General features: G+C 37.0%; 1 protein-coding gene across 6 annotated transcripts in view; it reads left to right on the top strand.

Annotated features, from left to right (window-relative positions):
- The window catches only part of CTNNA2 (catenin alpha 2), a 957,367-nt gene that overhangs the window by 875,025 nt on the left and 57,751 nt on the right, over positions 1 to 24,591 (top strand). For all 6 annotated transcript variants that reach the window (XM_035001191.1, XM_035001192.1, XM_035001190.1 and 3 more), the window contains 2 exons: positions 2,218 to 2,331; positions 10,093 to 10,274. In XM_035001191.1, the coding sequence (XP_034857082.1) occupies positions 2,218 to 2,331; positions 10,093 to 10,274 (296 nt within the window). The remainder of the gene's footprint in view (positions 1 to 2,217; positions 2,332 to 10,092; positions 10,275 to 24,591) is intronic.

The raw sequence follows: 24,591 nt of genomic DNA, 5'->3' as shown, positions 1-24,591 counted from the left end.
TTCTATTGAGTGAGGTTTTTCATTTTACTTTTCTCTCTCCTCTTCAAAAACTAATGATGAAAAGCGCTTGCAATCTTGTCATCTCATCTGTCAGCAGAATTTACCAACTTGCTGTAATTGTTCTGCAGCACATTCCAGAAGAGTGAAAAATGATCAGAGATTATTGTCTCTGTCCACAATGGAAATACAACCAGTTATTGGAACCAGGTTCTGCCCGCCCCACCCCTGCTTTAGTTAATAAAGTGTGGGAACAAAACCTCTTTCTTCCCTCTTCCTTTTAATAATTCTGTGAAAGAAAATTGAACATCTGTAGATGACTGAGTGAATATTAATAAGGTTGATGGAGAGAGAGAAGGAAAACAAGGAGATGCCAAGGCTTGGAAATTACTATGCATAGTGTGATATTGGCACGGAGGCCCCATTTTGTGCCTGTCTGACCAATCTCAAGGCTTCATGAATAACCACACCTGATTAATTACACTGGTAGCCAAAGAAACCAGCAGAATCAAAGTGCCCTTTTGGGAATGGGCAACAGCACCATCAGTATTGCAGTGGTCTGCTGCCTGCTTTTTGAAATACAGAGCCCTGGGAGGGGGTGCTCCTTGTGCCAAGGGGCAGTTTGTGGGTAAACTGTCAGCTTTCAGTCTAATGACCGTGGATCTGAGAAGTTCGCACTAATGCACTCTCTCCCCTCATGCACCATCCTCACCAACTCCACATTCATCTTCTTAGGACTAACAGAGGATGATAGTCTACAGTACATGCTGCATGATTTAGAGGGCTTTAAGCAAGGCGTAACCTCTCATGCCTCAGTTTCCTTATCTGTAAAGTGGAGGAAATGGTGTTTACATCATAGGACTGTGAAGAAAACTGTATGAATTAGAATATGGAAAGTCCTTAGAGAAAACCATGATGGGCGCATGAAAAGCACTTAACGTATGTTATCTATTATGGTCATTAAAGGTATGGAGTATTTTTATTTCTGGGTTTATGGATTAATTCATGCCTTTTCTCTGACACAGGATGGATAGGATCTTCATGTAGCTACTCACTTTAAAGCCGTTCCATAGCTCCAGTTCTTACCTGAATTTTTTTTTTAAGATTTTATTTATTTGACAGAGAGAGACACAGCGAGAGAGGGAACACAAGTAGGGGGAGTGGAAGAGAGTGGGCTCGATCCCAGGACCCTGAGATCATGACCTGAGCCGAAGGCAGACGCTTAACGACTGAGCCACCCAGGCGCCCCTCTTACCTGATTTATAATGTGAAAAAGATAGACACATTTGGATATTTGGGTCTGAATTCTAATTCTGTTATTAACTAGTTTAGAGACACTGGGCATGCTCTTTCTCAGAACCTTGGTTTTCTATCTCTTAGAATGATCCTTATTTCACTGTGCTGGTTTTAGCTAAATTGATACTATGAATGAAAGAGCTGTTTAATCCTTGATGGTTATATAGTGATTGGTAGCTTCACTTTTTAAAAGTGTTTGAATGAATTGATTTCAGAATCTTAAGTAATGATGATGGCAAACATTTTTTAAATGCCTATTATATGCCAGACACTTTACACAAAGTACATTCCTTAATCTTCACAAAAATCATAGAGGAACTTTTATCAACACCGGTTCACAGGGGAGGAAACCAGAGCTAAGAGGATTTTGCCAGTGGTCACACAGGGATTCATATTCAGGCAGTCTTGACTCTGGAATCTATAGTTGCAACCTGCACACTACACGGTTTAGTGACCACATCAGATATTTCATCTGGACTAACCATTGGCTTGGAGATGATCAATTCTTTTTGCTTATTAAGACTAGAAAAGACTGGGAATAGAGCAAAAAGGGCATTATAGACCAAGTATAGGTACAACTTTTGTTGTTGATGGTGATTTTCTATCTTAGAGTAGATTTCTATGGGTGGAAAAACACACGAATATATTTTTCTTAAAATTAGAAAGCATGTCAAGAGCTAAACAGACTTTTTATACCTACAGGAGGAAGTAATAGAGTGTATTTTTTTAAGAGATAAATCAGGGCAACTTGGTTTTTCTGACTCCATTTAGAGTCAATACCCTCCTCCATAACCTACATGTAACTGCCCACAAGATCTCTTTCCTGGGAGCTACTTAGTTTTTGCAGCCGCAGAATATATGGGTGGAGTTGAAGTTTATCAACTTAAAATATGCTGATTCTTTTCTTTTCCTTTGTACCTTTAGACCCCAGAAGAACTAGAGGATGATTCTGACTTTGAACAGGAAGATTACGATGTGCGCAGCCGGACAAGTGTTCAGACTGAGGACGACCAGCTCATTGCGGGACAGAGTGCACGGGTGAGTGGACATTCACGACTTGGGTTTCATGCACTGGGACTGTGTACACCAAATTGGTTTGAGGAGATTTCTGATCCAGGGTCTTGGAATCCCAGAGATTTATAGCTCAGAAATCTGTGCTTTCATCAGTGGTTGTTCTTAGCAATTCATATTTTACACAATGGAAATAACCGTCACTGCTTCTGATTTCTGTTAACTCCATTCTCTCTCCATCACTTGAAACTTAGCAGTCACACCAATGCAAACAGTTTAAGAGTCTAGTGGATTTTGTTGGGTTTAGCATCATGATGAGATGCTTCAACAGCTAGGGGGCACAGGAATGCTCAGATCTTGCATTGGCACAGACACCATAGTGCCGCTTGAAGTCACCAAGCTTGTTAACACAAGAGGCAATGACAAATGGAAAATTAGAGTACTATTTTGTTAATGGCTGGGCTGTTACTGTTCCATACTCTGATGTAGGGTCTCTGATGAATAAGACCACATCTTTGAAATTGGTTCAAGGACATCAAAATAGAGACAGAACTCCCCCACCCCCTCCGCAGTATCTATTTATGGCAAGGGCAGTAGCCCTAGATCTGTCTGCCATATGATAGAGGAAGAAATTATCGAGACATACTAGAAATATGCCAGCTTAAGGCATGGAGCAGGAAGCAACAGAAAGATCGTTTCTCTGGCTGACATTTGAACACTCTGGAGCACTCCATGACACTCTCTGCCAACACAAGTGTGTCAAAAGAGGATTCTGACCAATTCTATTAATCGTATCTCCTTGAGGGTAGATGCAGGTAATCAGGAGATTAAATCCCTGGGGATTACAAAAGGAGGTGAGATTCTCCTCCCTTTAAAGGTTCAGTTTTTATGTGGTAAAAACAGTCCCATTATAGATTGTGTTCTTATTATATTCTAATTAGAATTACATTCTAATTCTCTGTCAAGTTTTACTTAAGAAAAAATAAGGGAGAGGACGCATGAGTTTGAGACAGAGGTGGTAATTTAGAATAGTGGCTAGGAAACCCCAGAAAGCTTACACTGGTTTAGGAATTGTGAAAGAAGAGTAAGAATACCCAGTCAGAGGTTAAAATAAAGAGGACTCAAAGAAAAGACTAAGCCTTATGTTGAGTCAAGAAAATCTTTGTACTTAAAACCCAATTTTTCTTTCGTGCTTTATGTCCTGATAGTTTCATGCAACAATGAAATGATTCACAAGATATAGATGGACATTGATAGGGGAAATGTGAGGGTAAAAGCCAGAATATTAAAGATGCACCAGCTTTCATTTTAGACAGACTTGGTTTTGAATTGTAAAGAGTGGAGTGAGGACCATGCTATGCTCCATTACATGTTGCTTAATTTCTCTGAGCTTCAGTCCTATTATCTGTAAAATGTGAATAATAGACTTACTTGATAGGATTCTTTTGAGGTTTAATTACTTAATATTTGTAAAATAATGAACACAATACCTGACATACATTAAATACTCAATAAAGGGTGACTAAAAATTGCCATCCCTTGGAAGAGAAATTATTTTGGATCACAGATTGGTGACAGTAGAAAAGTACACAAAAGAATATCAGACACCCTACCTAGAAAATCTTTTGTAGACTGTAAGCTCCCCCCGCCCCGACCCCCCCCCACCAGTGTTGAAAACTAAGAAATTCATTAAGCTGAGAGGCTTTTGAGCCTGTGTTGGCATAACACTAAATCAATTCATCCATCAAGTCAATTCATCTTCAAAATTAGGTAAAACCAGCATTTTTATAACAATGATAAAGGGCAAATTTGAGTAATTCATCCAAACATTAATCAATTCAAAGTCAAATTTGATTGACTGCAACTTGGTATTGAAACAGTCCAGTATCCATTGACTTGTTTTCTCAAAGACCAAGGCATATTATACTACCTTTATCGTACTTTATAATCACCATCTTGTCAAAATGGCATGATTAGTCCCACTTCTTACCAGGAAGAATGCAGTCCCATTGTACTTCTGTTTCATGCATCTTATGATAGATATCAAGTCAATTAAGTGGAAACAAAAGTCAGATAGCCCTGTCTGTATCATTTATTATTTTTTTCACCCAATAGGTGAAAAGACAATAGTCTTGTTTGAAAGGTTTTTCAGCGTGAATTATGAACATGGTCCAGGATGGTAAGAACAAAGTACCCCTATAATCCAGCACTTGCTGATTTGTCTTTGAGATCCATCATGTGGTCTGTGTGATTAACTTGCAGCAGACAGCATTAGTTATTGAGTCAGCCTATTTTAGCCTGTAATTATATGATGACAAATCAGAGACCTAGAATTATGGCTGTAAGTTGGAAATAAGAGGGTGCATTGAATTGCTGAGATGACAGATGGTCGAACTTTTGACCAGAGAAGTACGGTAGCAGGAGGCAAAAGTTGTCTTTGACAGAAGTCGTTGCTCTTTGCAGCACCCAGTCCTTCCCCGATGTTCATGGACTTCACTTTGTGTTCTCATTCAGATAAATTCTTCCTCTCTGAAAAGGGTAAATTAATCTAAAACGAGGTTAAGGTAGGAGAAAACTTTTAGTATCCACTCCAACTTTTCTCCCAAACTCTGAAATTAGAGTGTTTATTTCCTTTATGTTTCCCTATGTGCTGCTTCTCTACAGCGTTTTATGAGCAAGGGAGAGGCAGAGAATGATCATACTCTGATCCCATCAAATGTAGAAGTAATCAGACCTTATGATCCTAGACACGACATCTTATAAACTGTTTCCTCACAGGTTGATGTGGTTAAAATTGGTCAGCAACAACTCTTGGACACTTAACCTTGGTGATGGAATATATTATTTGGAGGCACACAGACCTTATTTTAAATATGGGCTTGGCCAAGCTGTGTGACTTTGGGCAACTTTCTTAACCTCTCCATGTCTTATCTGTGTATGTGTGTGTGTGTGTGTGTGCACAGCATTCTACCTCATGATGTCATTAAGAGAACTGCATGGTAAAATGTATCACAAGATGTGTCACATGCTGTCAAGTTGACAAAGAAGATGATGATGATGCTTATAGCATAAGGTAGTTCTTCATTACAAGGCTGGTCAAATAATTGAACTTAAAAAAGCATGGACAATTTAGGAAATCATGAAAGTTTTTACTTGACTAAATGGGACAATTACTTCAATTTTCCTATTTACTTCATGGTCTGAGACTGGTAAAAGTCAAAGGACCCATTCTTTAACTGCTTATATTTATTATTCCGCTTTAAAATCAAGTGAGTAGGAATGGACACAGTGAGTTTTAGCCCTTTTAATCATTATTTATAAACATTCTTGTATTTGAAGCCTAAATGTTAGAGTCTTGCTCTAGTTTAAGGAACTAATACTTGTCAGTTTGGAAGCCCATAGACTTCAAATGTCATTTCTCTCTTTGAGATTGGAAAAATAATCATATCAAAAGCTCCTGAGATTTAGGTTGAAGAAAAGATTCTGGGCCGAGTGATTATTGGCTTGTTTCAGTGATTTATACTTTCATTTAGTAAGTAGAGTTTATAACTTCAATCACAAAAAAAAAAAAATAATAATGGCTGGCTGTTCAGAGGAAAGGCTGGGAGCCTGGGTGGGGGCGCAGGAAATTCTGTGGATTCAAGTCTCTGATGCCACAATTTCGGGCCCCAGATCAGCCAGATCAACAATCTGTAGAGCTGTGCTTGACTCCTGTGCATAGAAGCAGCAGAAATTCTCAGACCGCCCCAGGTGATCACATCAGAGAAACAGAAAAGCTGATTTGTTCCCTTTCCTTTTGGCCATGAAAATCACTTTTCTCATGTTCACTTAGTTTGAGGGAAGGAAAAATTGCATGTTACGTATTTTGTATTCAACTTGATGTGAATGTAGTCAGCCTCTTTTTTTTTTCTAGCTAGAATGACTTTAATGTGTTAACATTTCAAACTGCTGAGTTACATTGATAAGACCTAATTAAAACTCATGTGTTGAATTGAATTTTAATTTGATTAACTGGCAAATTTCTCAGTTTGTGATCTGTTTATAGATAACCTTTTTTTTTTTTAAATTCCAGCTTCAGAAAAGGTCAGTTATGAATTTTTAAAAGCCAGGAGCATTTTAAGAATATTTAGGAAAAGACTTTGGCTCATCGATAGCTACATAAGCAGAAGCAAATGTAATGACACTTGCACCCAAGTCACACACCATTAAGTGCATTATGTGGGTCGAGCACCCCTAGAGTCAAAATAACATCTTCTTTTGCAAATCTGCTTTGAAGGGGCCTTTTTTTTTTCCCTTCAGAATTGTGCCGTTAGAAAATGTTTGTCAGTTCTGGTAAATTCTCTTGAACTATGTTGATGCAGTGAGCGGAAAAATGGTTACACAGTCAATCAAAAGATATTTATTGAGCTTCTATTCTTTGCAGGATGCTGAAACCTCTACCCTAAGGAAGCTCAGAAAGAAGTCAGAAGTAGAACATTAATAGGAATTAGAGAGTGGAGCAAGGCAGTTAATACTCAAATCCTAAATTATAAAATTGAAACTCATGTGATACAGTTGAAAGATAAGTGTACACCCTTCAATGCACAAATTAACTTTTGAGACAATGAAAGTTTCATTGCTTTCCATCTGGGGATTGAATGTAGAGGCTGGAGTTCTGCCGGGTAGTTTTACAGATTCTTCGACAGAGAAGCACCTAGTGAATGGCTTAAATGATGATGGTCAGGACTTGTGAGGTCTAAGTAAAACATGATTATCAGCTTTGTATGAGGAGGACAAATTAATGTAGGATAGTGTAAGATCATCAGACAAGGATGCTTCAGGAGAAAAGAGCATATTTAACTTCTGCAAATCCAAATCTATCTAAAATGCATTGGAATAGCTGTCTTGTTATTAGTACAATATTGTATATGTGAGTTTGTAACCAACTCTTTGGTTATATATTAACCACCTTTTTTTGGATACAGTTTTTAAAGTACTTTAAAATATCTTTCAGAAATAGTGTTTTAAATATTTTAACTATAGTATTTGTAGCAGTCTGGCTTTTTAAATATGGGTTGTAATTTCTGTATATACACATGCACACTCACACACATACACAGAGACTCTCATGCTAGTTATATGAAGTCACACACGTGCATGCATGGAAGTTAGTAAACATGGCTGTGTATTAGTAAAATGTATCTGTGCAGGTAATAGTCTGGGACACCTTCATGCAAATCAAAGACACCCCTTACTCTGGCAGGTAAAGCCTCATCTCTAGGTTGCTCAGCCTGGTGAACAATGCTTGTGATTTCAGCAACCCTTGCCCCACTGGGATGGGATCATTGTGCAGTGTCTAACCTGCATGGTTGTGCATGGTGATCCAGTTGTGCTCAATAATTAAGCATGGTGTTAGTTGACCTGGGTATGAATCCTATTCCTGCAGCTTATTAGTTGTGTAATATTGAGAATTTAATTTCTCTGGGCCTTAGTATCATCATTAATAAAATAGTAACACTATTATTAATCTTGTAGAGTGATTAAGTAAATTAAGTTTTTTAATAAACATAAGCCTCTTAGCACACGACCTGGTATACATTTCTGTACTCAAGGAATCCTGTCAATCTTCTATTTATGTATAGTCCCGTAGACTCTGGGCCCATCCCTGTCTTTCATGGCACCTAGATAATAAGCTAGAGAGGTAGCTGAAAGGAAAACTAATACAGACATGATGATAACATGTTAGCAGTAATCCCATATATGCTTTCATTTTTTTGACAAAACATTTATTATTTCATTTGCTGTCCACCATAACACTTTGAGGTAATTGTTTACTATACTTAGATCTGAAGAAGTTAAGAATATGATCCAGTAACAAATAGGTCTTAACCGAAGTCAGTGACAGAGCCCATTGAGCCCAGTTTTTCGGAGCTTATGTCCATTGATGTTTTTATTAGAAATCAACTACCGTGGGTAAGGGGATGGGGTAATTGAGGGGTGATGGGCATTAAAGAGTGCACTTGATGTAATGAGCACTGGGTGTTCTATGCAACTGATGAATCACTAAATTCTACCCCGAAACTAATAACGCACTATATGTTAACTAACTTGAATTTAAATAAAACCAAGTAAAAAAAAGAGAAAGAAATCAACTACCTTTCCTTCCAACGATTCACTTACATTGGGAGGAGCTTTATAATTAAGGAAGCAGAGTTTTCTTGTATGTGTTATTTTACTTGTCCTTTGCAAAAGCTGTAAGTTCCCCAAATCATGCTCTCATTGGTGAATACACATATCCCAGAACCATAGGGCTACTAGTGTTGTCATACTTACCCACATGTCCTTTCTCTGAATCAGGTTGCACATGGTTCTAAGAAGATGCAATGAGGTGATGCCAAACATTGCATTCAGGGCTTGCTATATACATGGTGTTTAACAGATATGGTTGATTGTCTTCATCTGTGATACTTATATTCTGTAAAGTCACCATGAACACTTAATTAGCAACTACAGAGTCATTGCTTCTAGAGGAAATAGAGCGTTAGGTTCCTAAGAGCTGCTAGTCTCAACATTTTGTTTCAACCAATCAATAAACAATGTTTAATGAATGTTTCTTCTCAGATACTTTATTTTATAGTTTTGATTCATTATCACTGAACTCATGGCCAAGGGCACTATAGCCCCTGCCTGCATGAAGCTTATCTAACGCACATATATTTCTCCATAAGGCACATCACAGCCTCTCTGTTCTTAGGAGCACTAGGCAGCACTTGAGCACTATGCATGGGGGCCATTTTAAATAGCAAAATTACCAACAAAGAGCACAAAGATGTGGAAAATGTGGCACTAAATAGGCGACAGAAAGGACACTTGTTTAGTGCTGAAACAAGAAGACAGAAAATTTGTTGTTCAGCCACATCTGGAAACAGGCCTGTTAGGTGACTCATTTTTTTTGCAACTCTGTGCTTGTCTGTGAATGACCAAAAGTATCAGAAGTCTTGATTTTAGGGTTGCCAATAAATTTTAGAGAATAGGCAAACTTGTAAATAAAGAATCCATGAATGACGAGAATCAGTTCTTGCTTTTCTACATTCCCATCCCGAGCAACTATTGAAAATCGACCTTTGCTTCCTAAACCTGTATTTTATCCCATCACAACTTCTTCTACATACTTCTAGACTCTGTGGTTAGCCATGGTTACCTCAGGATTTGCACAGAGGAGGTGGAAGAGGGCTGGGTCTAGGTATGCCATCCCCGAAATACCCTGGGCTAGGGGATTGTTAGGTATCTAACCGTGGATTCCTTCATTAACGCTCATGGCAAGTCTCCCCACCCCACCCCCAACTTGGATGCTCAGGTATTGTTTAAAATTCCTGTCCTTCCTAGCGACAGAAAGCCTTTTTTTTTTTCTTTTTTTTTTCCTTCTCTGAACAGATTTCAGTGTTGAAAGAGGTGCATTCTTTCATCTGGTAAAAGTTTCCTGAGACCAAATATAAAAATTGTCAAGAATAGATTCTTTTGAACAAACATATGTCATCAGAGAGACACAGAAGTTCTGTTACTGTCAGTGTGCACCTACCTTTTGGATCTCTATATTTTCTGTGTATAAGAATAGGGATGGGATTTGGGGGACCTTACCAGTCTGCGCTTTTGCCTTCCTGGGAATGGAGAAAACATCCTTTCTGGAATGGTGGGGCAGCCTGTAAACCTGGTCAGGGTCTGGCTTTGCCATTAGCTTGAGGCAGAGTCAACCTAGTGTCTGTATTTACTTCGTCACCATTAGTCACACTGATTCTGTAACCCACACAGGCCATCATGGCGCAACTACCGCAGGAGGAGAAGGCAAAAATAGCTGAGCAGGTGGAGATATTCCACCAAGAGAAAAGCAAGCTGGATGCCGAAGTGGCCAAATGGGATGACAGCGGCAATGATATAATTGTGCTGGCCAAGCAGATGTGTATGATCATGATGGAAATGACAGACTTCACAAGGTGAGGCCCAGAGACAGGAAGATCATTTTCTCATTAAGCCCAGAAGTGTAACAGTGTATATTAGCATGTGAAAGCCTCCTGAAAAATTAAAATACTACATCAAAGCAAGGTAGTGGTATTATAAAATTTACATGTGTAAGTCAAAATGATCTGGACCTAATTCTTAGCAGATAGTCAAGGAGGACAGATTCATTTTTGTGATTATTATTGTTTTAATTATCTATCCAAAGTCAGTCATAAAATCTAACCCCTTGGGGTTGAGTGACTCATTTTTGTTCTGTGCTGTTTTGCAATGTATTTAAATACTGTTTTGAAGATGAGGTGAATGATTTGTTCATATCCCTTTGGAAAAAAAGTGTATCGATACATATGTGTGTGTGCATCTGTACATGTAATAGTCTGAATGCTAGGTCATGACCTAGCATTAATTTCAGCTCATGTTTTACCTTTGCATATAAAGAATCAGGTTCAACAATCTGATTCCATAATTTTGACAGGGAAATTAAAAATTGTATAACTTTTATTCCCCTTTGCTCTAAGCACTGCTTTTAATAAATCAAGAGACCAGTCAGAATTTTGTCAGGAGCATTTTCTTCACCAGGGGTCATTGCTGTTTTAATTTTAATCTCCTCTTTAAAGGGAGGTGACATTTCTGCCCTTCCTACTACACAAAGGGCAAATCAAGGGAGAGCAAAGCTCAATGAAAAAAAAATGCCTGGATTTTGAAGCTGAATACCAGGTGATTTTGGACCAGCCTCTTACTGTCTTTGTTTATTTTGCAAAATGGGGAAATAATGCTTTTCTCATCAACTTCACAGGAGAGTTTTAAAATCCAAAGAGGTAATGCAGTTATAAATTATGTTGCTATACAAATATAAACTGTCACTTTACTGTAATTTCCCCCCCCCCGGGAAACACAAATACACATGAGCAGAAATGTTTTAATGATTAAACATGATACTGGTTAATAAAACTATGTAAGATATATGGCAATGTCAAAACATCACCTTATGGGTGACAATATTTTTAATGATTATTGAATGCTTCTAATAAGAGAAGGCTACAATTGATTTTAGGCTATAATAAAATATAGAATATCTCTGCTTCATCCCCCTTACCCTTTGCCTCTGGCCAATATATACTAATGACATTGCTGGGCCCTTTCTCTAAATATTTTTAAATTGTTTTTGACTTCGGTGGAATTACTTTAGTGTTATGAGGGTGACCTTTGAGACTTTTAAATGTCATTGTATTCATTAGAAGTTCAAATTCGTACATTTGGTTAGTCTTTGTTGGCTTCACAGATTTATTTCACACACGAAAAATAATAATAGGAGAAAGCAGTCTGAGACATTATTTTGGTCTGAATTTACTATGAATCAGACTATCCTGGCAGCCTCAGTCATTGCTTTTCGAGGCCTGTGATGACTTAATTCTCTTGTTTTCAAGATTGTATTAGTATTTTATCTGATGGATATTATGCAATCCATTAATAACATCACTTGAACAAATAATCTCATTAGTTTAAAGTGAATAATGAATCTAGTCAAGTTGCTAGTTTAGATCAGAAGAACGCTTTATAACACTCCAGATTATAAACTGTGGTCAAAGAAGAGAGAGAGATTTGGGGGGGGGGGGCTTGTTAGATGACGTTAAATAAGATGGACTTTCTATTAGTCAAAGTACAGTTTTAAAAGTGAAAAGAAGGCGACTTCAATTTCCTAGGGATTTCATATAATCATTTTATGCTGATTTGAGTAATGAAATGTCTAGAATGCTACTGGTTATCATTTTTCCCACTGCCTGATGAGTAGTTTTGTGCTTCTTTGTGAGGGCAAAGGGAGGAGCACAGAAATTAATGATGAGAGAAGCAGAAGAGGGCGTGCATTGGAAATAGAACACAGGAGGCTGAGCTTTTGCTGCTGCCTCCATCTGCAGAGCCTCTTCCTTGGCAAAGAGGAAGCTGACTTGAGCTTTTTTTTGGTGGACTGTCACCTGAGTTCTCTACACTTAACCATATGCAGTATTATTATTATTGCCCTTGCATTTTCTGCTTCAAGGAGGAATAATTTCAGCTGTATACCTCCAAAGAGCCCTATGTCCTATATTCTCTATTTAAAGGAAAGGCGATAGCTGGTTAGGAATCGAAACTTGACTCTTCTCAAATCATATGTTTAAATGGCATCTGGGGGCAAAAAAATACCCTTGCATTTATTATCTTGTTGTTTTATTCTTATCAGTAGCTAACTCATTAATTTGATTCAGTAATTTCAGTGATCTACACTCCATTATTATTAAAATTGGAGAGGTTCTGCCTCATTATTTGTGAAATAACTTCCTCATGGAGAATAAAACTAATTATGCCTCATGTCTCTTTCCTGTTGAGTTCTTGACTTCTATCTCATGGGCAATGGCAGAAGCACTGTCCTGCAGAGGGTGAATCCATATTTCTGATGTTATTCTCAGTAAGAAATAGCATGTACCAGTCTTCTGTCCCAATAACATAAGGTGTGCAGATGGCAGAAGCTCAGAAAAGAAACCCAAGTTTAATTGTATAGCAAGGAACAAAGCTTGTCTTTTGAGATCAACTGTAAGTTCTGATCTGTAAGGAGAAGGAGTTAGGCTAAGAAAAGTGACTTTCAGGGTACAGTCAACTGTAAAATGCTGAGCACTAGGCTCAAAAAACATGTAATCACCCCCACTCTTCCCAAACTTCATTTCTGCTTTAGAATAGACACTCAGTACCTCAGCCTAGGTGTCATTTGAGCGGTCTTTCAGTTCCAGTTCTTGACACTTTTCTTTTCATTCCAAGTCACATCTGGCCATTAAGGGGCAACCGTCTGCCTCCCTTTACACCAACACCCTCAATTAGTTCTGTTCATAGAAAAAAATAAAAGTACTGAGTTTGCTATACAATGCCTACCTTTTTAAAAATTTTTTATTGAAATACAGTTGACACATACTACATTAGTTTCAAGTGTACAACATGATGCTCTGACAATTTTGTATATTATGTTATGCTCACAAGTGTAACTACCAGTACAACTGACTGTATTCCCTATACTGTGCCTTTCACCTCCATGGTTTATTTATTCCATAACTGGAAGCCTGTATCTCCCTCTCCTCTTCATCCATTTTACCAGTACCCCCATCCCCTCTCCTCTCTGGCAACCATCACTTTATTCTCTGTATTTATGGATCTATCTCTGATTGGGGTGTGTGTGTGTGTGTGTGTGTGTGTGTGTGTGTGTGTGTGTGTGAGAGAGAGAGAGAGAGAGAGAGAGAGAGAGAACTCATTATTCATTCATCTATTGATGGACACTTGTGTTGCTTCCATATCTTGGCTATTATATATAATGTTGCAATAAACATATGGGTGCATATATCTTTTTGAATTAGTGTTTTCATTTTCTTTGAGTAAATACCCAGTAGGAAAATTACAGGACTATAGGGTATTTCTATTTTTAATTTTTTTTAGAAACCTCCATACTGTTTTCTGTAGTGGCTGCACCAATTTACATTCCCACCAACAGTGCACATCCAAACCAACACTAGTTATTTCTAATCTTTTTGATTCAAACCATTCTAATAAGTTATAAGGTTATATCTCATTGTGGTTTTGGTTTCCGTTATTCTGATGATTAGTAATATGGGGCATCTATTCATATGTCTCTTGGCTATTTGTATGTCTTCTTTTAAAAATGTCTATTTAGGTCTTCTGCCCATTTTTGGATTGGATTGTTTTAGTGTTGTATAAGTTCTTTATATATTTTGGATATTAACTCCTTTTTGGATATATCATCTAAAAATACCTACTCCTATTCAGTAGGCTGTCTTTTTGTTTTGTTGATGGTTTCCTTCACACTGTGCAAAGGATATATATTTTTTTTAGTGTAGTCTCAATAGTTTATGTTTGCATTTATTTCCCTTGCCTGAGGAGACATATCTAGAAAAATGTTGCAAAGGCCAGTATCAGAGAAATTACTGTTTTCTTCTTGGAGTTTTGTGGATTCAGGTCTTGCATTTAGAATCCATTTTGAGTTTATTTTTGTGTGTGGTATTAGAAAGTGGTCCAGTTTCATTGCTTTTGCAGATAGCTATCTTCATCTGGTTTTGGTATCAGGGTAATGCTGGCCTTGCAGAATGTATTTGAAGTTTTCCTTTCTCTTCCATTTTTGGAATAGTTTGCAGAGAGTAAGTATTGATTCTTCTTTAAATGTTTGACAGAATTCACCTGTGAATCTGGTCCTGGACTTTTGTTTGTTGTGAGTTTTTTTTTTTTATTACAAATCCAATTTCATTACCATTCAGATTTTCTGTATCTCCCTGATTCAATTTTGGAAGAGTGTATGTTTTCTAGGAATTTATCTCTTTCTTTTGTGTTATCCAATTTGTTGACATATAATTTTTTTGTAGTACGCTTTTACAATCATTTGTATTTCTGTGGTGTCAGTTGTTACTTCTCCTTCTTCATTTCTGATTTTATTCATTTGGGTCCTCTCTCTTTTTCCCTCCAGTCTGGCCAAAGACTTACTGATTTTGTTTATCTTTTGAAGAAGCAGGTCTTGGTTTCATTGATGTTTTTCTATTATTTTTAGTTTCTTTTTCATTTATTTCTTCTCTGATCTTTATTACTTCCTTTCTTTTACTAATTGTGAGCTTTGTTTGTTCTTCCTTGTCTAGTTCCTTTAGGTTAGATTGTTTGAGGTTTTTCTCATTTCTTGAGGTAGGCCTGTAGTGCTAAAAACTTACCTCTTAAAATTGGTTTAGCTGAATTAGAAACACTTTGAACTGTTGTGTTTTCGTTTATTGGAACATGTAGACCATTTACATTTAAAGTAATTATTGATTGGTATGTACTTTTTGCTATTTTGTTCATTGTTTTCTCGTTGTTTTTATAGTTCTCTGTTCCTTTCTTCTTGTTCTCTTCCTTGTGATTGGTGACTTTCTGTAGTGTTATGATTGGCTTTCTTTCTCTTTATTTTTTGTGTATCTAGTCTAGGTTTTGATGTGTGGTTACCATGAGATTCATATATAACATCCTAAGTATACAGCATCCCATATTAAGTTGATGGTTACTTAAGTTCAAACACTTTCTGAACAACTTCATTTTTATTCCCCTCTCCACATTTTGTGTGTATGTTATATTTTACATTTTCTTTATTTTGGAAGTCCCCTTGACTAATTTTCTTTAAGATTTTATTTTAATTCCACTTAGTTAACATACAGTGTTACATTAGTTTCAGGTATACAATATACTGATGCAACAATTCCGTACATCACCTGGTGCTCATCACAAGTGTACTCCTCAATCCCCATCACTGATTTAACCTATCCCCCCACTCACCTCCTCTCTGGTAACCGTCAGTTTGTTCTTTATAGTTAAGAGTCTAATTCTTGGTTTCTCTTTCTCTCTCTCTCTCTCTCTTTTGCCTTTGCTCATTTGTTTCTTGCATAAACATAGGGGTGCATGTATCACTTTTGATTAGTGTTTTTCTATTCTTTGGGTAAATACCCAGTACTGCATTGCTGCATTATACGGTAGTTCTATTTTTAACTTTTTGAGGAACCTCCATACTGTCTTGCACAGTACTGCACCAGTTTGCATTTCCACCAAAAGTGCAAGAGGGTTCCCCTTTCTCTACATCCTTGCTAACACCTGTTGTTTGTTTTGTTGATTTTAGCCATTGTGACAGGTGTGAGGTGATATCTCATTGTAGTTTTGATTTGCATTTCTTTCATGAAGACTGATAAGCATCTTTTCATGTGGGGCACCTGTGTGGCTCAGATGGTAAGCATCTGCCTTCGGCTCAGGTCATGATCCCAGGGTCTTGGGATCGAGTCCTGCATGGGGCTCCCTGCTTCTTGGGAGCCTGCTTCTCCCTCTGCCTCTCTCTCTCTCTGTCTCTCATAAATGGATAAATAAAATCTTTTAAAAAAACAAAAACAACCAAAAAAAAAATCTTTTCATGTGTCTGTCGGCTATCTGTATGTCTTCTTTGGAGAAATGTCTGTTCATGTCTTCTGCCCGTTTTTAAAATTGGATTAATTTTTTCTTGGGTGTTGAGTTTGATAAGTTCTTAATATATTTTGGATACTGTTAGATATATCATTTGCAAATATGTTCTCCCATTCTGTGGGTTTCCTTTTAGTTTTGTTATTGGTTTCCTTTGCTGTGTAGAAACTTTTTATTTTGGTGAAGTCCCAATAATTTATTTTTGCTTTTGTTTCCCTTGCCTCAGGGGTCCTATCTAGAAAAAAGTTGCTCAGGCCAATATCAGAGAAGTTACTGCTTGTGTTCTCTTCCACGATTTTGATGGCTTCCTGTCTCACATTTAGTCTTTAATCCATTTTGAATTAATTTTTGTGTATGGTGTAAGAAAGCGGTCCAGTTTCATTATTTTGCCTGTGGCTGTCCAGTTTTCCCAACACCATTTGTTGAAGAGACTGTCTTTTTCCCATTGTATATACTTTCCTGTTTTGTCAAAGCTTAATTGACCATATAATTGTGGGTTTATTTCTGGGTTTTCTATTCTGTTCCATTGATTTATGTGTCTATTTTGTACCAGTACCATACTGTTTTGATTACTATAGTCTTATAACTTGAAGTCCAGAACTGTGATACCTCCAGCATTGCTTTCTTTTTCAAGGTTGCTTTGGCTATTTGGAGTCTTTTGTGGTTCCAAACAAAATTTAAGATTGTTGGTTCTAGCTCTGTGAAAAATGCTGGTGGTATTTTGATAGGGATTGCATTAGATGTATAGATTGCTTTGGGTAGTATAGACATTTTGACAATATTTGTTCTTCCAACCCATGAGCCTGGTATGTCTTTCCATTCTTTTTGTTGTCTTCAATTTCTTTTATCAATGTTTTATAGTTTTCAGAGTGCAGAACTTTCACCTCTTTGGTTAGGTTTATTCTTAGGTATCTTATTATTTTTTGATGCAGTTGTAAATGGAATTGTTCTCTTAATTTCACTTTCTATTGCTTCATTATCAGTGTATAGAAACGTAACAGTTTTCTCTATGTTGATGTATCCTGTGACCTTATTGAATTCATTTATCAGTTCTAGTAGTTTTCTGGTGGATTCTTTTGGGTTTTCTATATAGAGTATCATGTTCTCTGAAAATAGTGAAAATTTTACTTCTTCCTTGCTGTTTTGAATGCCTTTTATTTCTTTTTATTGTCAGATTGCTGTGGCTAGGATTTCCAGTATTTTATTGAATAAAAGTGGTAAGAGTGGACATCCTTGTCTTGTTCTGACCTTAGGGAGGAGACTCTTAGTTTTTCCCCATTGAGGATGATGGTAGCTGTGGCATTTTCATAATAGCCTTTATTATGTTGAGGTATATTCCCTCTAAACCTACTTTGTTGATGGTTTTTTCATGAATGGATACTGTACTTTGTCAAATACTTTTTCTGCACCTATTGAAATAATCGTATGGTTCTTATTCTTTCTCTTATTGATGTGATGTATCACACTGATTGACTTACGGATATTGATCCATCCTTGCAACTCAGGAATAAATCCACTTGACTGTGGTGAATGATTTTTTTTTTTAATGTATTGTTGGATTCAGTTCACTAGTATTATGTTCAGGATTTTTATGTCTATGTTCATCAGGGATATTGGCCTGTGGTTTTCTTTTTTAGTGGTGGTTTTATCTGGTCTTTGTATCATGGTAATGCTGGCCTCATAGAATGAATTTGGAGGTTTTCCTTCCTGTTCTATTTTTTGGTGTAGTTTGAGAAGAGGTATTAACTCTTCTTTGAATGTTCTGTAGAATTTGCCTGGGAAGCCATCTGGTCCTGGACTTTTGTTTTCTGGGGAATGTTTTGATCATTGATTCAATATCTTTACTGGTTATCAATTTGTTCAAATTTTCTATTTCTTCCTGTTTCAGTTTTAGTAGTTTATATGTTTCTATGAATTTATCCATTTCTTGTAGGTTGTCCAATTTGTTGGCATATAATATTTCATAGTATTCTCTTATAATTGTGTTTCTGTGGTGTTGGTTGTTATTTGTCCTCTCTCATTTGTGATTTTATTTTTTTGAGTCCTTTCTCTTTTTTTCTTGATAAGTCTGGCTACAGATCAATTGTACTGATTTTTTTTCAAAGAACCAGCTCTTGGTTTCATTGATCTGTTCTATTGTTTTAGTTGCTGTATCATTTTTTTTTCCTGCTCTAATCTTTATTATTTGCTTCCTTCTGCTGGTTTTAGATTTTGTTTGTTCTATTTCTAGCTCCTTTAGGTATAAGGTTAAGTTGTTTATTTGAGATTTTTCTTGTTTCTTGAGGTTGGCCTGTACTGCTATAAACTTCCCTCTTAACACTGCTTTTGCTGCATTCCAGAGGTTTTGGACCATTGTGTTTTCATTTTCAGTTGTTTCCATGTACTATTTTTTATTTCTTTTAGTTCCTGGTTGGCCCATTCATTGTTTAGTAGCATGTTATTTAACCTCCATATGTTCGTGGTCTTTCCAGATTTTTTTTTCTTGTGCTTGACATGCCCTTAAGTAATTTTTAACATGCAACTGATTTTACTACTTTTGTCTTTTAACCTTCACACTAGCTTATAAGTGATTGACCTACTATCTCTACTGTATGTTTGCTTTTGCTCATGATTTTTTTTTCATAATTTTCTTCCAATTATGACTTTTTTCTTTTCCATTTAAAGAAGTTTCTTTAACATTTCTTGTAAAGTTGGTTTAGTGGTGATGAGTTCTTTTAACTTTTGTGTGGGAAACTTTTTATCTCTCCTTCAATTCTGAATAATAACCTTGCCTGTTAGAGTATTCTTGGTTGTAGGTTTTTTTCCTTTCAGCACTTTGAATATATCATGACACCGCCTTCTGGCCTGCAAAGTTTCTGCTGAAAATCATCTGATAGTCTTAGGGGGTTTCTCTTGTATGTTACTAGTTTCTTCTCTCTTGCTGCTTTTAAAATTTTATCTTTATCTTTACTCTTCAGTGTTTTAATTACTATGTGCCATGGTGTGGGCCACCTTGGGTTTATCTTGTTTGAAACTCTCTGTGCTTCCTGAACCTGGATGTCTGTTTCTTTCTCCAGGTTAGATAAATTTTCAGTTGTATGTCCTCAAATAAGTGGTCTGCCCCTTTTGGTCTCTCTCTTCTCCTTGTGGGACTTTTATAATGCAAATGTTTCTTCACTTGATACTGTTTAAGTGATCCCTTAACATAATTTCAGTTTTTTAAATTTAAATTTTATTTATTTTTTGCTGTTCAGCTTAGGTGCTTTCCAGTACTCTTTCAGGTTGCTAATCCATTCTTCTTCATCCTCTGATCTGTTGATTCCCTCTAGTGTATCTTTCATTTTGGTTTTTGTATTCTTCAACTCTGGTTCTTTTTTATATTTTCTCTTTTTTGAAATTCTCACTAAGTTCCTTCACTCTTCTCTCCAGTCCAGTGAGCATCTTTATGGCTATTACTTTGAACTCTTTATCAGGTATATTGTTTATCTCCATTTCATTTAGACTTTTTCTGAGGTTTTTTTTTCTTATTCTTTCACTTGGAGCATCTTCTATCTCCTCATTTTGCTTGACTCTGTGTTTGTTTCTATGAATTTGGCAGAATAAATACTTTTCCTAAACTTGAAGGAATGGTCTTGTGTATGGTTTTCCCCTTTGTTCACTGGGTGTGCCTGATGACTCTGGTTGGTGGGCTGGAGCTGTGGCTAGTGAGAGATGAGGGTCTTGGGGAACTCCATGTTGGGGCTGCCCTAGTTTAATGGCCAGAGTTGATGTAGGTGTGGGCTTGGTGGCCCTAGGACTCTCTACACAGAGGGCATACTGGCAGAAGAGCTGAAGCTGAAGTGGGTGGAACCTGGAAGGTCCTGGGGCTATCTGTGTAGAGGGCATACAAGTAGGACAACTGAAACTAAAGTGGATGCAGCTGAGGTGTCTCAGGGTGCTTAGTGCAGGGGGTGCCCTTATAGGGTGTGCATGGACCGGGGGTTCCCAGAATGATCTTTGTAGGGTGGTTCCCTGGTGGGGTAGCTGGAGCTGAAGTGGCCTTGAGATGTGAGGTCCCAGAGTGTTCTGTGTCTGGGGTGTCCTGGCAAGTCATCTGGAGGTGAAGTAGTGCAAGCCTGGAGTGTTCCAGGGTACTTTGCACCTCTGTCACTTTGGTGAATAGTGCACACTTACCAAGGGTGTCTTAGTATGCACCACACTAGGGCCACCTTGGTGAGACACCTTAGACTAGTGTGAGCTAAGGGCCCAAAGTTCTCTGAGGTGATAAGCTAGCCAGAGCACCCAGACGCTGCTCTCATCCGTGCTATGAAAGTGGAAGGGAAAGGTAAACCATGGCACTCACTAGGCCATCTGAGCCAGAAAATCTCAGCAGCTCCTCCACCATTTGGCAGAGTTCTAGGGCTGAATCTTTTATATTCTAGTTGTTCTTTTAAACTATAGTTTTGTTTTTTTTTACTATGCCCCAGATCATCCCAGGCTTGTGTAGTCCAGGGGACTCAGGGATCCCTGAAGTGGCAGGCGAGCAATGGTGCCTAGACCCTGCTCTGTATCTGTTATTAAGGTGGAGGGGGGACATAAACCATGGTGTTTGTCAGTGCGTCCAACCTGAAGAGAGTTTCAGCAGCTCCCCCACCATTTGGCAGGGTTCTGTTATATGCTAGTTGCTCTTTGAAACCATGGCTTTTTTCTTGGTGCCCTAGGGCAGATAAATCTGTTCATAGTCCCTCAGTGCTATTTCTACCCACTGTAGTTCCCAGTGTTGGGGTAGGGGTTATCTTTGTTACTGGGTCTCTGTCTCTCTTGCTGATCTCTCTGTGGGCTCTTGATCCTTTAGTGTGCAGAATCTGTTCACTCAGACCTCAGTTCATCTTTAGGAGGAACTGCTCTATAAATAGGGATAGATTTGGTATCTCCATGGAGGAGGTGAGTTCAGGGTTTTTCCTCAATGTGATCTTGGACTGAAACTCAAGCCCTGCCTTTATTGACCCTTAGACTTATTTCTCATCTTTGTACGTATTTTTACTTCAAGGCCATAACGTAAATGTGACTTCCTTTAATAGTTGAAGTCATGGTCTTGCAGTCCCATTGACTCATCATTATTCCCCATATTCATTCAACTTTTCTACTATATTGTTTTCATACATCATACTGCATCAACTCATTGGTGAAAGTGGTATTTTCCAAGCATGTTTTATGGAACTCTGTTTCTAAAAAGAAGCTTCTATAATTCAGTACATTTGCAGATACATTCCTATATACTTTATATCATTATTGGAGAGTCACAGTATATTGACAAGTTAGAGGTATAACAAATAAACCTTTTAATTTGGAATAACTCAGAATTTCAGAATTCTGGGTACTGAGTACATTAATTCAGAATGTACTCACACATTGATTCATCCCATTAATACTTATTACCTTTCCATGAAATAAATGTGAATTCATTGGTAAATGTAGATAGCAATGATATAGTAATAGTTTCCATGACTTTCTTTTTATGAGTGATTACTTCCTGGGAAAGCTTCCAAATATTGAGCCTTATATAAGAATGACCTATTACCAAAAGAGAAGAGGAAGAGGTTATGTGAGCCTCTATAGTAGAGCCAATTCTATGACTTGATGTTCTTTCGAAAAAAAACCCAAAAACCTAAAAACATGTTCCAGGTGGAACAATATTATGGTTTCTGTCTTTAAGATCAAAAGATTCCTCAAAGCACCTTTTAACATGCCTAAAATAGTGAATCTGGTTTAAGGTAGGGAAACATGAAAAGTGTAAGCCATCATTTTGAGACTAAAAGCTATACAGTTAATGGGGCCAGTTCCTTTGTCACCATTTCCTTTCACTGATAGAAGACTCAAACATTATCTTCTCTTTTCCAGGCCTGATACATATTTTTTTTCTGTTGGCCATTTGTTTGTGGTTTCTGTCCCACTTTGCATTATTCAGATGGCTGTGGTTCATTTAGACCTGTGCTGTCAAATACAGTAGCCACATGGCTATTTATTTTTTATTGCATAAAAATATAATAAAACCATTTTGACCATTTTAAGTGTACAGATCTGTGGCGTTAAATACATTTATATTGTGTAACCATCACCATCATCAATCTCAAGAAATTTTTCATTTTCCCCAACAGAAACTGTACCATTGAACACTAACTCCTCATTCCTCTCTCTCCTCTACCTCTGGCAACCACCATTCTCCTGTCTGTATGAATTTGACTACTCTAAGTATCTCAGATAAGTGGAAACATCGTGCATTTGTCTTTTTGTGACTGGCTTATTTCACTTGGCATAATGTTCTCAGGGTTTGTCCATGTTGTAGCTTATGTCAGACTTTCATTCCTTTTTAAGACTAAATATCATATTGTATGTATATATCATATTTTGTTTATCCATTCATCCATGTTGGAAACTTGGATCGATTCCAACTTTTGGCTATTGTGAATAATGCTATAAACTTTGGTGTACAGATGTCTTCTTGAGACCCTGCTTTTAGTTCTTTGGAGTATATACTATGGAGTAGAATTGCTGGATAATATGATACTTAATTTTTTGAGGAATCACTGCACCATTTACATTCCCATCAACAGTGCACAAAGGTTCTAATTTCTCTGCGTTCTTGCCAACACTTATTTTCTGTCTTTGTTTGTTTTTATAATAGCCATCTTAATGAGTGTGAGATGGCATCTCACTGGTTTTGATTTGCATTCCCTAATAATTAGTGATATTGAACATCTTTTCATGTATTGATTAGTCATTGTATATTTTTTTACAGGAATGTATACTCAGGGCCTTTGCTCCTTTTTAAATCAGGTTCATTTATTTTTAGTGTTGAGTTGTAAGATTTTTTTTATATATTACAGATATTAACTCCTTGTTAGATATGTAATTTGTAAATCTTTTCCCTGATTCTGTGGGTTTCCTTTTTACTCTGTTGTGTCCTTTTATGCACAAAAGTTTTTAAAATTTTGGTACAGTCAAATTTATCAGTTTTTCTTTTGTTACCTGTGTTCTTGGTATCATATATAAGAAATCATTGCCAAATCCAATGTCAGGAAGTTTCTTTGTTTTCTTGTAATACTTTTATAGTTTAGCTCTTATGTTAAGGTCTTAATCAATTTTGAGTTAATTTTTATATATGGTATAAGATAAGGGTCCCACATCATTTTTTTTTTTTTGCATATGGATATCAAGTTTTCTAAACACTACTTGTTGACAACACTGTCCTTTTCCTGTTAAATGGTCTTGTGACAACCCTGTTGAAAAATCATTTTGCCAGATGCATGAGGGCTTACTTCTCGGCTCTCTATTCTGTTCTGTTGGTCTATGTGTCTGTCTTTATGCCAGTATTACACTTTTTTGAAAAAAAAGTTTATTTTTTAATTTTTTAATTATAGTTGACATGTAATAACATTACTTTCATGTGTACAACATAGTGATTTGACAACTATATATGTTACAAAATGCTTACCATGTTAAGTGTAGTTACTACTTGTCACTATACAAAGTAATTGCAATATTATTGACTATGTTCCCTATGCTGAATATTACATCCCCTTGACTTAACTGGAAGTTTGCAACCCTTAATCCCCTTCACTTATGTCACCCCCCACCCCAACCCTGCCAAGACATCCCAGTATCAGACAGCTTGCTTGTTTTGTTTCTTTGTTAGATTACACAGATAAGTGAAATCATATGGTATTTATATTTCTCTCTCTGACTTCACTTAGCATAATACCCTCTAAGTCCATCTGTGTTGCCACCAATGTCAAGATCTCATTTTTTATGGGTGAATAGTATTCCATTGTGTGTGCACGTATACACCACGTCTTCATTCATCTATTGATAAACAGTTACATTGCTTCTGTATCTCAGCTATTATAAATAATGCTGCAATAAACATATGGGTAGATGTACTTTTCCAATTAGTGTTTTCATTGTCTTTGGGTAAATACCCAGTACTGGAATTAGTGGATCATATGTATTTTTGGTTATTTATTTATTTATTTATTTATTATTTTTGAGGAACCTCCATATTCTTTTCCACAGTAACTGTACCAGTTTGCATTCCGAACAACAGTGATTAGGGTTCCTTTTTCCCCCCACATTCTTGCCAATACTTGTTATTTCTTTTTGATTTTGGTCATTCTGACAGGCGCAAGCTGATATCTCATTGTGGTTTTGATTTGCATTTCCTTGATGATGAGTGATGTTGAGTATCTTTTCATGTGTCTGTTGACCATCTGTATGTCTCCTTTGGAAAGATTTTTATTTAGATCCTTTGCCCATTTTTTATTTTATTTTTTATGTTATTTTTTT

This window comes from Mirounga leonina, unplaced genomic scaffold (assembly GCF_011800145.1).
Source record: "Mirounga leonina isolate KUSES-001 unplaced genomic scaffold, KU_Mleo_1.0 Mir_125, whole genome shotgun sequence".
In the NCBI taxonomy this organism is placed as follows: Eukaryota; Metazoa; Chordata; class Mammalia; order Carnivora; family Phocidae; genus Mirounga; species Mirounga leonina.
The sequence above is the reverse complement of the archived record's forward strand: the minus strand, read 5'-3'. Positions and strand labels throughout refer to the sequence as shown.